This window comes from Cheilinus undulatus, linkage group 12 (assembly GCF_018320785.1).
Source record: "Cheilinus undulatus linkage group 12, ASM1832078v1, whole genome shotgun sequence".
In the NCBI taxonomy this organism is placed as follows: Eukaryota; Metazoa; Chordata; class Actinopteri; order Labriformes; family Labridae; genus Cheilinus; species Cheilinus undulatus.
In genome coordinates, this window is record NC_054876.1 from 6,930,534 (window position 1) to 6,947,252 (window position 16,719).

The 16,719-nt window shown below is 39.0% G+C and overlaps 1 protein-coding gene across 1 annotated transcript; it reads left to right on the forward strand.

Moving 5' to 3' along the window:
- Positions 1-3,998: 3,998 nt before the first annotated feature.
- LOC121518386 (interferon regulatory factor 2-binding protein 1-like) lies at positions 3,999-14,742 on the forward strand. The gene is made up of 2 exons (XM_041800664.1): positions 3,999-6,059; positions 13,922-14,742. Exon 1 carries the CDS (start codon positions 4,250-4,252, stop codon positions 6,032-6,034), a length of 1,785 nt encoding a protein of 594 aa, XP_041656598.1. The 5' UTR covers positions 3,999-4,249; the 3' UTR covers positions 6,035-6,059; positions 13,922-14,742.
- The last annotated feature ends 1,977 nt before the right edge of the window (positions 14,743-16,719 follow it).

The window sequence follows — 16,719 nt, forward strand, 5'->3', positions numbered from 1 at the left end:
TCAACAGTTTTAGTTTTGACAGCTGTTTTAAGTCTTAGTTTTAAGATTAAAATGTTCATTAATTTTAGTCACACTTCAGCAGTGTTAATTTTGTTGACTAATTATTTTCGTTATAGTTTTTGCTGATAGTCTTTTTTCCCCCTGATGAAAACGAGACAGTAACCAATAAAAACAAGTGCACATAGACAAAAACTAAAACGAAATTAATCGACACTTCAGTCCACAAATAAAAACGAGACGAAAATGTTTGAGAGACTTTATCCGATCAGACCTAATTTCGCCATGTAGAAAGTAGGGGCAAGTTAGGCATATATCCAATCACATCTACTTTGGCTGTTTGGAAAGATGGGATGAGATGCGGGGGAGATCCAATCACAACTGCTTTTGCTGCGTGGTGGCGGGGTAAGTTGGGGAGAGATCCAATCAGTCGACTAAATTTACTGTAAATTTTGTCGAATAAAATGTTTGGAAATTTTGTCAACTTAAACAATTTAGATGACTAAATTATGACTAAAACTAAAAGATATTTTTGGCAAAAGACTGTAATTAACACTAAATTAAAAAGTGCGATCAAAATTAACACTGCACTTCAGTTGCACTTAACCTTTTTACTTTTGGTGTAGTTTTAGCTGACGAAAACTATATATTTGGTTAAAGTCCATAAAAGTGATCAAAACATTTATTATCTTTGCCTGAATCTGGTACAAAATAGTACTTGGTGTTCTGTGCAAATTAAAATTAAAATGTTTATTTTGACTGTAGCATCAGGCTGCAACACAAGATTGACAAAAGTGAATGGGTCTGAATACTTAGATTGGCATTGTAGCTCAGTGTTTTTTAACCTTTTTCTGTCACAGTATCCTTGAAAATGTCAAATCTCATCACCCTAGTCAAAAAAGTATCGGCTAAAAAATAAACATTCCACATCCCTGTGACTTCCAAGGGATTTATGTTGTAACAGAATTAACACGATAAATCAGATTGGTACTGTAGACCTTAAAACACATTTTAATGCATTTTGGCACACCTGTCTATTTGAAAAACACAGCATGATTTTTGCACAGTGGACACTGACCCATTCACTGATTGGACAATGACTTAATTACAAGAAAAGGGCAATTTAAAGTTTATTTTTAAAGGCATCCTGGGTGGCTCTGAACTCTTCTGATCATGATGTCATCAAAAACACTCCTGCTGCCTTAAAATTGGTCCCAAGTGATCTAAATCCAGTAAAAGATTTCCCCCAAACTACAGCCATAAAGATCCTCGTATTTCTTGAAGTCATATGAAATTATAATGAAATGATAGTAACTTCCATTAGGGACTTTAGGCCACTATGGACGAAACACATTACCTTAGATCCCTGAGGATTTCTTTCAGGTATAATGGTAATTCCACTGTGAAAGTTTCAGGCATTAAAAAATAACTTTTGCTTAAATAATTAACTTTTATGCTGATGGTGTTTTACGTCATAAATAGAAATTGGGATAGATTCCACTGTCTTTCAAATGGTTCCATAATTGACCAACATGAGCTCTAAAACCTGGACTCCTTTTCCCAGAATTCCTTTAGACAAAATTGTAAATGAAGTGGAGCCATCTCCTGAACAGGAAAATGCTTCCACATAAAGTACTACACTACAGAGTCTCTAAAGAGAAAAAGACAGAAAAGCGTGATTCTCAGGAGCATATTGAAAACTCTTGTCTGCACTAGTGCGCAAGAATTTGTTAACCGAAGCTACAGCTTTTTATTTAGTTTTACCCTAGTTGTCATGGCCCTGTAGTAAAGCTGTACATGTACACTAGACAGTTTCTCACTATCACTGACATATGGAGCGAATTCACTAGAAAGTTTCTGTCTCAAATGATAAGCGTATGATCTTCAGCAAATTCTGTGAGACCGAGATATTTCACAGAACTTCACGAGTGCACACTAAATTTTCTTTAAAGTAGAGGAAACCTTATCTCGAGCTAAGGTCGGTTTCTGATGCTAACAGAAACTTTTTTATCCATGTCCCTCTGGTGTCCAAAATAAAACTATCATCTGTTTAAAGAACTGCTTTCTGAAAGGCTTAAAGAGTTCAAGCAGTACATGAAATTGGGATAGGTCGTTCCATTGTTTATTACAGCCTGACTGCAGGGCCCCATTTTCTCATGTTCATATCAAATATTTGGTCGGATGTCGTCTCATGTAGAGATTTGGTGCTGCATACATAAACCATTAAGGTGAGAAAAAAACTGATTTTTGTGGGTCAGAGTATTTTTTTCATTTAGTATTTTGTTGAAAGTTTTCAGGTGTTTGGTCAACAATCAAAAACTTCTTAAAAGTTAGAAAGCAGTGCCATTTATTTAAGCCTACCTTCAGCTGCTAGCTAAGGTCAAATGGTAGCTATCATAAAACCTTTGTTAAGATCTCAGGTAAGGCAGACTCACTCAAATAAAACCAAATTAAACATTTGATATGAGAAAATATATCAGAATAACTTGACAAAAGACAAAAGAAATCTCAAATGCACAAATTCAAAGATGTAATATAGCTTTTTAAGTGCACAGCATCCTGAGTGAACAAATGCCCTTAACATCAGCTGGTTTCTGTTGCTTTGCTCACAGAACTCTTAGTTCTTGAAGACAGTTTGACTTTCGGGACAATATTGCACCATTTAGTGTCACCTCTCACTGACCAATCGATATCAAGAAGGGGCGGGACTTATGAAACCAGCTTAGTCAACAACAAAGGCAGAAAATAATCCAACTCCTCTTTTAAAAGTAAGAAGATAAATAACTAGCTACAATACAGAGAATCGAAAGCTTCTTGTTCACAAAAATTCTGAATTAGCTTTAACTTTCACATCCATCACGGATTATTTATATAATTGCCAATTTTTAATATGTCTTAGAAAAGAAGGTGGGTGAGTGCTATATGGGGTCAAAAGTATCCCAAACTTTGTTGGCAGGATCAGGTGGTCTTCAGGATAAGTGGGCAAAGATATAATATAAAGCAGGGAGCGATGACTTGCCCATTAACTTATCAGAAACAGTCCATAGTACAGATGGCAGTCAGAACTTCGAGGCACTCTGGTATAATAAAAATCCTTTATTCAACAGGGATATCTACGCATCTCGACTTGGAGTCTTCAATTTGTTTATGTATGTATGTCTTGTTTCTTCAGACTTCAAAAGTTCAATCCACCAAACAATGACATGTAAGAGTTGATGACAGAATAAGCTGTTGGCAATGGCAGAAAAGATTTAGCAAATTTTTCATGGGCGCAACCCACATTCTCTGCAGCTCATCCCACAAATGCATTTTCTTTACAAATGTGCAGAGGTGGAAAAAGTACAGGAGTATAGTACTCAAGGAAAGTACAGTTACTTTGGTTTGAATTTACTTAAGTAAAGGTACTGATTTCGAAATACTCAAAAAAAGTACAATACAAAAAAATGCTGCTCAATTACAGTAATTCAAGTAAATGCAATAGCTACTGCCCACCTCTGCAAATGTGGCACCATTTTAAAGGGAAACGGGCAAACTTGACAACAGTATATGATTTATTGTCAAGAACCATTATTACAACAAAGAAATAATCCACTAAACACATTTTTTGTACTTGTTTCATATCTGACGGCCACGCATATCATTGTTTTGAGAATGGCAGAAAAAAACTTTTTCGTGGTCTCTAGCTTGGCATCTTTGTAACTGGTTAAAATAAAATTACATAATTATTCACTCAAGAAACTATAATTGTTCAAATACTGTGTGGTTTTAGGTACAAGTACAAAAAAAGACCAGGGACAGAAAAATGCACATTTCTCTAGGATGGCCCAGAGACTGACTGCATTTTTTTAAGTGAGACGAAAATATGTATATTAAACGTATTCGATACGTATTCCACCATATTAAGAGACAATATTTACTGATTAACGCCATATTTTGTAACGTCAAGAAGCACATGAGCAAAACACTACAACTCCCATAGTGCTCTCTGGCTCGGTCGCGTAGGTGTTTCCGGTGTCTTATGACATTTTACTTCCTTCCACACAGACCGACACGAACAAATCGAGAAAGAAGACGTCGCTAACTTAAAAAACCGTACTCTACAGCCGCGTTCTGAGACAAGTTTTCGTTTCATTTCCGTGTTAAAATGCGCGTTATGTCGCGAGAGTGGTCCGAGAATTGAGGTAAAGCAGAAAACCGTTGACCGTTACGTGTAGGCCTCCGAAGAAAGTTTGGTCGAGGGCCTGTAAACAACATGTCCTCCGCCTCGCAGTCTTCCTCCAGACGGCAATGGTGCTACCTCTGCGATCTGCCCAAGATGCCCTGGGCCATGCTGTGGGAGTTTAGCGAGGCAGTCTGCCGAGGATGTGTCAACTACGACGGCGCGGACCGGATAGAGCTCCTCATCGAGACGGCCCGGCAGCTGAAGAGCACACACGGGGTTTTAGACGGCAGGTCCCCTGGTCCTCCGCAGGGCAAACCCAGCTCTGCGGGGCCCATTGAAGCTGGGCGGCAGCATGCAGAGCGTTTAGAGAGGGGGAGGGGTGAGTATGGGGTGTCTTCTCGCCTACCTAACGGGCTCCACAGAGCTGAAGATGTGGCTCTGTCTGAGGGCAGCAGACAGAGCCCGAACACCCGCAGGGCTGTAGTGGGGGCAGTCCCTAGTCTGCACAGCACCATACCTCATGCTTTGATAGCCCAGGGCTTAGTAGCAGCTCCACATGGTCTGTTAGCCCCATTATCAGGCTCCAGGGCTGGGGCCACTCCTATTGCAGTTTCAGCTGGCCCCATTATGGGTGAAGCTGGCAGGAGGCAGGCTGTGTCTCTGGGTGTGGGTGCCAGCACCTCAGCCCTGGTGGGTATAGACCCTGCAGTGTGGAGGAACAATGAGGTGATGGCTGAACTGAACGAAGTGGCCCGCAGCAGAGTGGAAGGCTGGCCCAACCGTCCCAAAGCAGTGCGGGATGTCCTGGTCGCTCTCAGCAGCTGTGTCCCCTTCAATGTTCGCTTCAGGAAAGACCACAACCTGGTGGGCCGGGTCCTGGCCTTTGATGCCAGCAGCACTCCAGAGTTTGAGCTGAAGGTGTTTGTGGAGTATCCTGCCGGCTCGGGGATGATCTTCTCAGGAGTCCCAGACCTGGTCCGACAGATGTTTCGAGACTCGGCCAAAGATGCGGGTAAAGCGGTGAACTCTGGGCTTCGATATGTGGAGTACGAGAAGAGGCAGGGTTCAGGAGACTGGCGTGGGCTGTCTGAGCTGTTAAATGAAGGTGTTCGAATGTTTAAAGAGCCGCCGATTCCAGAGGTTCTCCCACAGCCCGATCCAGGGATGCCTATGGCGGCTGCTGGACGCCCTGGACCCGCAAAAGGCACAACTAGACGCCGCAAAGCTTCCCCAGGCTCAGAGAACGGAGAGAGTGAAGGGAGACCCGATCACCCCAGCAGAGAGCCGTGGCCCCGAGGTGCTTACCCAGGCATGGAGCCCCTTCCTGGCATAGCCGCTCCTCAGGAAGGTCCGCCCCGTCTTCACAGCCAGCCCTCGCCAATTTCAGCGCTGATGGGTGTCGCAGACAGCCTGAGCTCCAGTCAGATGGCCAGAGACAGCCCCAGCATGTCCACAGCTCACTCCTCCTCTGCAGGGCGTCCCACCACCAGCAGCAGCCCCTCCACTGCCTCCACCTCAGCCTCTCAGTCAGCCATAGGGCAAGGTCTGAGCGTGGCGGGGCAGAGCAGTAACACCAGCGCCGGGGAGTCCACGAGCAGCGGTCAGGGCACACTGCTCTGCTGCACCCTCTGCAGAGAGCGCCTTGAGGACACCCACTTCGTCCAGTGTCCGTCTGTCCCGCACCACAAGTTCTGCTTCCCCTGTACCCGAGGGTTCATCCGCAGCCAGGGCCAGGGTGGGGAGGTGTACTGCCCCAGCGGAGAGCGCTGTCCCCTGGCTGGATCCACCGTGCCTTGGGCCTTCATGCAGGGAGAGATCTCCACCATCCTGGCCGGAGACGGAGATGTGACGGTAAAGAAGGAGAGCGACCCTTGACGTCTCCATCCTCATGTGGTGAATGGTAAGCCAGCAGGGGGATCTCAGATGGTTTAAATATTTTATCATAGGGTTTAGCTTCAGATTTGGAGCTCAAAACAAACTGTTATCAGCAATTTACGGTCTCCAATCAGCAGAATTCACCAAATCTGTGTTGTTTTTAGTGTTAGCTGTTTTTCTTTGTTTTCTGAGGCTTGACACTTTATAAAAAAAATGTCTCTTTTCTGTGCCCCCCCCCCAAAAAAAATTAAGAGCAGATGTAGATATTGTCAGTCACTTTTGATTAAAAAGACTCTGATTTAACATGAAGAAACTCCAAAGCCCTCTCTTTACATATAAAAATGTCTTTATCTTTACACCATGGTCACATGGACAATAAAAACACTCTGATGTGTTTCTACATGAAGCTTCCATCAGGAAGTGAAAACAAGCATCCTGATGAAGGCTTCATACAGAAACACCATAGGAGGTAGAAGGTCTATAGGACAATACCATGAAATTAAAGGTGGCTTAATGTTTGAGGAGTCTAAGAGTGTTTTCTTGTTAATTAATCAACTTCATCATGAATTCTATTGCCAAACTCTCTGCCAGTGAGTCCATGAAGTTCTGCTATCTACAGTTTTTTTAGGATGAAAGTCTGGTGGAAATCTCCATGATGTTATTTATTAGGTAAATATTAGGGATGCAAGATATTGATAAGATATATTTTTGCCAGTATCCGACATGTCGATATTTACAGATTCATTTTTGCCGATATCTTTATAGATATGGATATTTATATATGCTTTTCAAACAAGAAATTTCAGTCCTTTTGGACATGCTTGAGGATGACCAAGGAAACAAGCTTTAGTCCTTAAAAACATTTTAAAGAATGAGGATGAATAAAGAAAAGGACCTTAGCTGACATAGGTGTGTTGGTTCAGCCTAAAATTTCAATCATTTATTAGTACAAAAATTTACAGTCGATACATGCTGAAATACACTGGAAAATATCGGATGTAAGTATTGGCAGGAATTTTGTTTTTTGCCGATACCTATATTTGCCATTTTAAGCTAATATCTGCTGATACCAGAGCAATGATATCATGCATCCCTAGTAGATATAAAACTAAGATTTCTGCAGTCAGTATTCTGACTTGTTAAAAAGCAACTTCTGATAATGAAAAACTTGATTTTTTTAAAGTAAAAATCTTAATGTGATTATGTTAGTCATTTAAAGATACAGTATGCAGAATTTTTGCACTGAATTACCTAGTGATGCACCGATTGGGAAAATCATGGCCCAGACCGATACAGATGTTTTTGTTTGTTTGTTTGTATGTTTGTTTTTTTGTTATTTGTTGTTACTTGTTTGAATTTTGGGATTTTTAACCTAATCTAGGCCAGAGACCAAAATTAATTTCTATTGTTGCCTTTGTTACTATAGAGGGTACAGAAATCCACAATATGACATTTTATTTAAAATGACTTCACAAAGATACAGTTTTTCTAATAATAATAGCATGGCCTCTTTAGCCTGAACTAAATGACTGCAAACTTTTTTTCCTTAAATCAACCTCACCACAAATGATATTGCTAAAAACAATGATGTTTAATCATCTATCTTGTTTAAAAATACAGTGATATTATATCTAAAGCCACATATTCCCCAGCCCTACCCCATTGCCTAATTCTTGGTAAGATGCTGGAGTAACACCCAGCCCTATCTCTTGGTGTACATCTTGCTCACATGCATGTTTTTCTCTACATAGATTATCATCTGTATATCATCTTGTCCCCTCTGCAGCACAGTTGGCTAGTGTGCCAATCAGTTATGCATCAAGCTACACTCTCACGCTTTTATGTCCTCATTTAAAAAAAAAAAAAAAAAAAAAAAAAAAAGGTCCCTGTACCTGGATCTAATAAGACATTGGTACAGAAAATTGGATCAGACTTCATTTTGTTTGACTTATTTGCTAACAGCCACTGATTAAGTTGTATTTTGTTTTGACACCATGATAGCGGCTGCCTCTGTGCATAAACAGTCGTGTCAGGGCTCTTACAGAGGAGATCACATCAACAGCAGATGAATCTGATGTGCTGATTTCTCTTGCCAACTGTTCAAATAGAGGGAAGTGTGATAAAGTTTTCAAACTAACTGCTGTGCAGTTACAGTTGCAGGGAGATCATAGTTGAGGACATATGTGGTGAGAGTGTTTTTGTTCCATGAGGTTTCACATCATGTTATACTTGGCCTATTATTCCACCAGGGCGAGACGCCCTGCTGCAGTCTGTTTGGCTGCATTCCCGACTAAATCTGCACAACTTGCCGGCCGTTCACAAGGCCACCATCAGTGGTGCATCATCACTAGAAATATCTATTTTGATTTAAAATGGGACCATTCCTGTGTTTTAGAGGGATATTTTTTAAGCTGCGGTTTTACAGCATTTCAAACCTTCCCCTAAAGAAAATCTTTATTTTATAATTGTAACAGGGTATATCTTTAATGGAGGCGGCTATTGATTTCATGTTCAGTCGCACAAACTCACCTCTGTAACATGGTACTCCTCCACACTTGGCATTTACAGCGAGTGCTACCCACCTCTCTGACCACCTTCTCAATAGAGGTGAGGGAAACAACAAGATACAGCATAGTATCGTGATATTTTGGGCGGCGATATATCGTATTGCATCTTCTGCCAAGTATCGATTTTTTTTTCAAATTAAATATGAACTGAAGTCTCTGATACTGGATAGATAGCATCAGTTGACTCACTTGATGGTGCTGTTGTGCCCTTTGTCCAGTGAGGTTGTCAGAGGTGACAGTCATACAGCAGGAGTGAGTGAGTACAAACAGTATGGCAGCAGCAGGAAAGGACATTAGGAATGAAAGCAGGGTACGAGCAACATGGACATGACACATGGGGTTTGCAAGGAGTGCCACGTGAAAATAAAATACTAAAATAATACCATAGAAATGAAGGCAAGGCTAATGCTAAATCAGCTAAACAGATGAAAAAAAAGCAGAGATAGCAATATATGGTATCACAATACTCTGTATTTTATTACGTTTAAAATCGTATCATGGGGCAACTAGTGATTCCTACTCCTTCTTCTCAGTTCTACCTCTTTTGAATTGAGGTCTCTCATGCAGCCATTTTCTAACAAAGCAAAACAAGTCAAAGGTAGGCTACCTGCTGTTTAGATGAGACCCTGAAAGTTTTTCTTGAGCGTAATCACATCATGGAGCTGCTGTAACGTTTTCAATATGATCATGGTAATCATATCTAAAATATTCATATTCATTCATAGTACACTTTGTAATTGGGCTGCACAATATTATCAGCACAATATCAGTATGAGCAAAACAGTTAAAATGTGAAAAGTGAAAATTTACAAAGATATTTACTGCTGATATATCAGCTGTAAATATCGGCAGTACCTATGAACAAGTTAGTGGAGTTTTAGGCAGGACTATCAGCCCTAATAAGCCGTCTTTACTTTGTTCTTTTTCAGTCCTTAAAGGGATATTTCAGTATTTTTTAAGTTGAGTATTAGGTACGTTGCAGTAGTAGTGGAATTACCCTCCAGTGATTTCAGGACTCGCTAGCTGTACCAGCCAGGAAGCTGGGCTATATCGCTTAACAGATGGGTACAGTTTCTATGTACCCATCAAAACATTTTTGAATTGTTTTATTTTATACTCAGAAATTCTCTGTGTTTTTGTCACTATTTTGCAATGCAAGAGCATGTAACCGGTAGCCAAATCCCTTAATGCAAAATAGTGACAAAAACACAGAGGCTTTCTGGGTAAAAAGTTTAAATACATAAGTATCGATAGCATAATCAGCTAAAATAGGCTTGTAAATATCGGCATATTGGACAATCCAATATCATCTGTCCCTATTTTTAATTTATTAATATTAAATTTATGTTTAATAGTATGAATTTTTACTTGTAGAACTTAAATGTGGGCATCCTAAATAACACTGAGGGATTTTAAGCTTCATGTGCCATTTTGCGGTTTATAAACAACAGTGAAACAGCCTCCTGCCAGACTACGAGCTACGTGAGCTACAAATAAAAATCGAGTCTTTTTATGTTGCTTGTACTTGACATTAAAATTAATTTTCCTACTTAAACAACAACATTTGCAGGGTAATACGCTGAGAAAACATAAAAACAAAATAGAGCTGAATGATTAATTTAGTCTGTTAGGATTTTAGCCCCCACAATCATCAAAACAGCATAATCAAGGCCAAATGATTACACACCGTATGCCATGTTGCTCTCCTTTTGTTTGTACGGTGGTAAACAAAGCAAATACACCATCCCTTTAAGTGCACAGCGAGGGCCCACAGTGTTGAACCTGAACACGCCAAATCAGCCTTTCTCAATGCTTGAAATTTAACCAATAGTTGACATGAATATGCAGCATTAGTTTTGTAAAATTGTCTCAAATATCCTTTTCTTGAAATCATATCAGCGTCAGTGTCATTGAATGAAAAGGCTTATTTCAGTAAACACTGCACAGGAATCACACCGGTTTTTGTTTTTTTGTTTTTTTAAAGTGTACATGCCCATTCTGTTATTAAAGACATTTTAGTGGTTTTATTAAAGGGCATTAGAGGTTAATTCTATTACTACATGCATCTCCCAGCTGTCACAGGCATGTAGAATAGGGCTGGGCAATTAATCAAAAATTAGATTAAATTGCAATATGGCCTGCTGCAATTTTCAAATCGCAAAGGTGCAATATTTCTTTGACCTAAAATTTTTGTTAAAGTAAGTTCCAAAAAATTATACCTTCTTCATTTTTGTACTTTTTCTAATTAAATATAAAAATGACATAAACCCTTCAATGCAGTAATTCATGTCCAATTTGCAATACGAGTAAAAAATCATCAGAATTAGACACTTTAAAAAATTATTCAACCCTCGTTTAGGAATAAAAGAAAGTTAAGGAATAATCACAGTTGCAATATTGGGGGAAAAAATCGCAATTAGATTATTTTCCAAAATTATTCAGCCCTAATGTAGAATGTTATTTTTTTTGTCAATATATTCTGTCTGGGGTGACGTGAGAATTTTCTACGTCTCAAAGGTTGCCTTGACAGAAAAAAAGTTGAGAAGTGCACTAAGTGTTGATGTTTTTTGGTGAATAGTGAACAAAACATTTCGGTGTACTTGCTAGCCACAGCTAGCATTGTTAGCTACAGCAGGATATTATTTCTAGAATGAATTTCAAAGTAAAAGCACATTCAGTTATTTTTTTGAGTTATAATTCTTTATTCTGAAGATGTTTCTGGTTCAGTTAGTACATCACTAAAGTCTCTTTGCAAAATTTTACAGACCTTTTTTCAGGTCCATGTCAAACAAATTTACATAAAAAATTTATTAAAAGTTTATAAAAAGTTTACACACACTACTTTAATGATTTAAATAATCAAGTTACAGGTAATATTCATAAGATCTCTCTCTCTCTCTGCCATTCTCTCTTACTATACTCTAAGTGTTTTTTGCACCTGTTTGTTTCTTAAGCTCACATTTCTAAATGTAAATAAGATTGTAAGTCAGGGGTGGCTGGTTTAGTTGTTTGGAGGTCCTCCCCTGTTTGGCTAAAAAGCATTTATAGTGAATGAACAAAATATTTTTAATTAACCCTATCTCTCTTCAGTTAGAAAAGACATAACTTCAGGATATTCAAAATCTTAATTTTAAATACCCAGCAGCACTTGCTCATCGGCTCTTAGACGAGGATCATAACTCAAACTCAGCACATTTGAATATTTTAACACATCTCTTGGCTGGGTGGAACTTACAAAAAAATTAAAATATATCTAATCATTATTGGTGCAATTTCCATTATTCTATTGAAAACCACACATTTTCATCAATTGTATGCCGTTAACTTCAACAATTCACCGTTTTTTTGTTCAGTACATCTAAAGGGATCTACCGAACTACACAGTGCTTATAAAAACTTTTTACCCCTTAGATGTTTTACCCTTTGATTGGTTTCATAAATTAATAATAGTCAATGTAGTTTGACTTTTTTGACCAAAAATACTCTTAAATGTGAAAGTGAAAAAAATTCTACAAAGTAACGTCAATTAAATAATAAAAGATAATACATAATAATAAAAATAAGTGACTGCTTAAGTTTTAACACCCTTCAAGTCAGTGTTTAGTAGATGCACCTTTGGCTACGATCACAGCCCTGAGTCTGTGTGGATAGGTCTCAGTCGGCCTTGCACATCCGGACACTGAAATTTTACTCCATTCTTCTTTACAAAACTGCTCAAGCTCTGTCAGGTTGCAAATAGATCAGGCGTGAACAGCTTTTCCATGTCCAGCCACAAATACTCTATTGGATTTAGGTCTGGGCTTTGACTCGGTCACTCCAGAACATTCCCCTTGTTCTCTTTAAAACATTTCTGTGTAGCTTTCTCTGTGTGCTTCAGGTCATTGTCTATCTTCTCCAAAGCCGTAGTTCTCCTGCAGACTGAATAAGATTGTCTTCTGGGATTTTCCTATATCTTTGCAGAATTCATTTTACCCTCTACCTTTACAAGCCTCCCAGGGCTGGCTGCCGAGAAGCTTCCCCACAGCATGATGCCGCCACCACCATGCATCACAGTAGGGATGGTGTGTTTTTGGTGATGAGCATCTGGTCCCATTGCCAAAAAGCCTCATTTTGGTCTCATCAGACCACTTGATCATGGAGTATCCCACATGCCTATTGGCAAACTCTAGTCCAGACTGGCCGGTGAAGAACCTGGGCAGCAGTGTCTGTATGCAGCTGCTGACGCTTGTAACTCCTTCAGAGCGGTCATAGGTGTCTTGGTGGCCTCTCTCACTAGTCTCCTTCCTGACGGTCACTCAGTTTGTGAGGACGGCCTGATCCAGGCAGATTTACACATTCTGACCATTTCTTGTTGATGGATTCAACTGAACTCCGGGGGATGCTCAGTGCTGTGGAAATGTTTCTGTATCCATCCCTTGACTTAAACTTCTCAATAACCTTTTCTCTGAGTTGCTCAAAGTGTCCTTTTGTCTTCATGGTGTAATGGTAGCCAGGAATAGTGATTGACCAGTGACTGAACCTTCCAGACATACTAGTAGATGTCTTTATACTATACACAATTATTACACTAAACAGACTAATGGCATAAATTGACTGGACCTCTGTTTAATGAGATCAGTCACTTTAATAGGGATGGACATTTATGCAGTCACTTATTTTACATGACATTTCTTATATGTTTGGAATTACTTTGTAGAAACCTGTTTTCACTTTGACATTAAAGATGTTTTTTTTTTTTGTTTTTTTTTTTAAATCAACAAAAGCCAAATTATCTTGACCACGATTGATTTATAAAATCATTTAAATGGTAAAACATCAAAAGGGGATAATATTTTTTTAAAGGCACTGTAACTTGCTTAATATGAAGATATTTTGAGGGGTTTCAGCCTTTCTTTTGAAGCCAAAGGTCCTCACTAAAGTCTACTGTAATGCTGTTTAATTCACTTTTAGTCCTTTATTTACATTCAAAATGCACATCTTAATCATCAAAAGACTTGCATCTCATGTGTGATCCTCACCTAGCACAAGGCTCCAGGCAACTGCGGACCTTTACCTTGTGGTAAAGCACCCATGACCGCACCCAGGGTTACTAATGATTGGTTGCGACAAGCCTCACATTGGGTCATGCATATCAGGCCAAAACTCATCCTGTTGTGGCCAGGTTACTATTCTGATCTCAACTCTTTAAAGTTCAGACTCTTTGAGGAAGAATTCCAGCAAGCATCTAAAACAAACAAAAAAAAACCTTGAATCTATAAGAAAGCTTCCTGATGATGTTCTACCAAATTCTTACACGTATTTTCCTCTCCTCTCCTCACAGTGGATCCAACACTTTGAAAGCACTTCCCTATTATCCGAGCAGAGGTCCACTTTGTCTGCAGCTCATGATGTGTGCCTCTGAGAGCAGAAAAACTGAACCGGGAGGAAGAGGAGGAGGAGAGCGACACAAACAGGAAACTAAAGACACAACCAGACTCACTTTGAGCAGAGGGACACTCGTCTGTCGGTCAGGGCCGCTCCATCACCACCGAATGTCAGTCCTGACCAAACCTTCAACGCCCAGGATCGAAGCACACGCTTGTTTTTAAGAATGACAATCTCTTCTGTCTTTGTTTTTTTTGTTTTATCCGTTACATACAGACGGATGACAGCGATATGTTGATAGATGCAAATCTTCAAAAAAAAAAACAAAAAAAAAAACACATGAATGTTGAAAAAGTGGCAGAAACCATTGGGTCCTTAAAGCCAAGGATTAAAAATGTAATCCCTCATTATGTCTCTTAGGTAATCTCCTTATATCGTTTGTCAAAAATGTGAATTTACTTTCAATATGGCTATGTAATTTCTATTTTTGATACAATACAAAATTTCTATGTATTTGTTTATAGTGATAAGAAGACCAAAGATGGCTTCATGCTCAATGTAATTTTATTGTATTGTAGCTGTGTATGCTGTACTCACTGATAACTTTGGCATCAGTCACTAATTTGTTCATCTATCACGGACGTAAGCTTCTTTTTGTCTATTTACTTTGAGTTATATGTATGGTAAAGATAATTAGCACCACGATCTTCAATGGTTAACCCACATACTCATGTGATCTGAACAGGTCAATTCTACAATAAATGACTACATAGTTAACACGGCTGCTTCAGTCTCTCAAACACTAAACAGACCAGAACAGATAGCATTCAAACTTAAGCATCTTTATTCAACTTTATTGGATAAATATCTTTACAAAGATGAGAAAACCCACACCACCATACAAAAAGGCACATGGAGCTGGTTGCACAGAGTAAATCCCTTTCACCATAGATTACTTAAACTCATCTCTGAGCTACAAAGCAGTAAAAGTGCAAAAAAAAACCAAATCAGCCATTCTGTATAAAATCCTGCCTGATCTGCAGTTGGACCTGGGAATTAAAGGACTGCCCCAGAATGCAATAAACTACAAATGTAATACAAATCTGTAGTTTTTAACAAAATAATCACAAAAATTAAATTAATTTCCCACAAACCTATTACATATACCGGGATTTATTACGTCTGTGGGAAGGTAAAAATCTCCAACCTCTAAAAATTAAAGATATTTTCCTCAATTGTAATATGAACACAAAAAGGGAATGTTTGTGGTCATTGTTGATTGTTGTCGATTTTATTTTTTACATTGCCAGTTGGTTCAAGTCAGCTTAAGCTCAAGTTACATCAAAAAACATGCAGTCGCAGGAATTTTTTTTGTTCGCCTTAAACAGGAAGTAGTCTTAAAACACTGGTAGAGCCATGAATCTTAGCCGAGTGGAATAAAATGTGTCAAAACAGCACTCTGAGGAAGTTAAATATGACATACAAAAACACTGTTCACCTAGCCAGTTTTATTGTTTAACAATAACAATGACGTAAAAACCCTGTCCACTCCACATTTATTGGTCTCAGGAAGTTTGTACACTGTATGTTTAATAGGGTGAGAAATCGAACTTTGATGAGCCAACACAGCCTCACCCTGTGAATGTGTTCACATGAAAAAAGGGTGTTCTTTTTTCAACAATCTACAAACTGTAAAATTACTTCCATTTTTCTTTATTTTCCAAAATTTATACCAATTCTCATTCAAAAATTTTGTGCAAAGATTCATGACTCCTCTGGTGTTATATGGCTCTGGAAAAACTTCCTGTTTCATGGCGAGCACATGTCAACATGACTACATTTGTTGATGTGATGAAATTTGGTTAAAATGATTTAAAACCACTGGCAGCTGTAAAAAAAGGCTTCAACAAACAAAGACATTTACATTGCATGTGCAGTAGGCTATTGCCATTACATTTGTGGGGAAATTTATTGCGATCATTACTGCAGATTTGTATTGCGTTTTTAAGTTTGTGGGCAGTTTTTACGTTTGCAGGTGTTACAAATCTTCACCTGTACACAAAAAAAGGTTGGCCATAAAAGGAATCATCAGTCCTATTTTGATTTCAGTAGACAACCTCCGCTTTAGAGTTGAAGTAATGACACAACAAGACTCTCAATCATTCATTTAACAATGATTGGGTGTTTCTATACATTTAACTCCACTCATTTGATTAGATCTGTGCCTAAATTCTGCCTTTAAAAATATCTTTTACACTTCATGTAGGCCGCATTCAACCAAGGCGAACATTTTGAGATATTAGCATAAAACACCAGGCCTCGTTTACTTTTAATAGGTAAAACAATCTTACAATGCAGCACGCAGAACTTTGGCAAAGTGTCTTAAAATGTTGCTATTAACTGACAGGATAGCGACATCTCATTTTAAGGCAGATAGGTGATGCAGTGGCTACAGCGAGAAGGTTCCTGATTAAAATCCTGAGCGAACAACGCATGTCGACTGCAGTTAGCATGTTCTCTGTATGCATCCTGAGATTCCCTTCAGTGCTCCAGCTTTCTTCCACAGTCCAAAGACACACTTGTTATACTAACAGGGGAATTTATATCGTCTATAGGTGTGAGTGTCACTGTGAATGTCCATCTTTCTGTAAACATCAGCCCCCATAAATCCCTAGACAGGATTAGCTTAATGTGTGGAGCTCATTTTAAGATGCTCACCTAAAATTTGCTCATCATTTGGGCAGATATATTCAC

What these genes read in the sequence shown, in the direction of transcription:
- LOC121518386 (XM_041800664.1), top strand. Translation starts at nt 4,250, where the DNA reads ATGTCCTCCGCCTCGCAGTCTTCCTCCAGACGGCAATGGTGCTACCTC.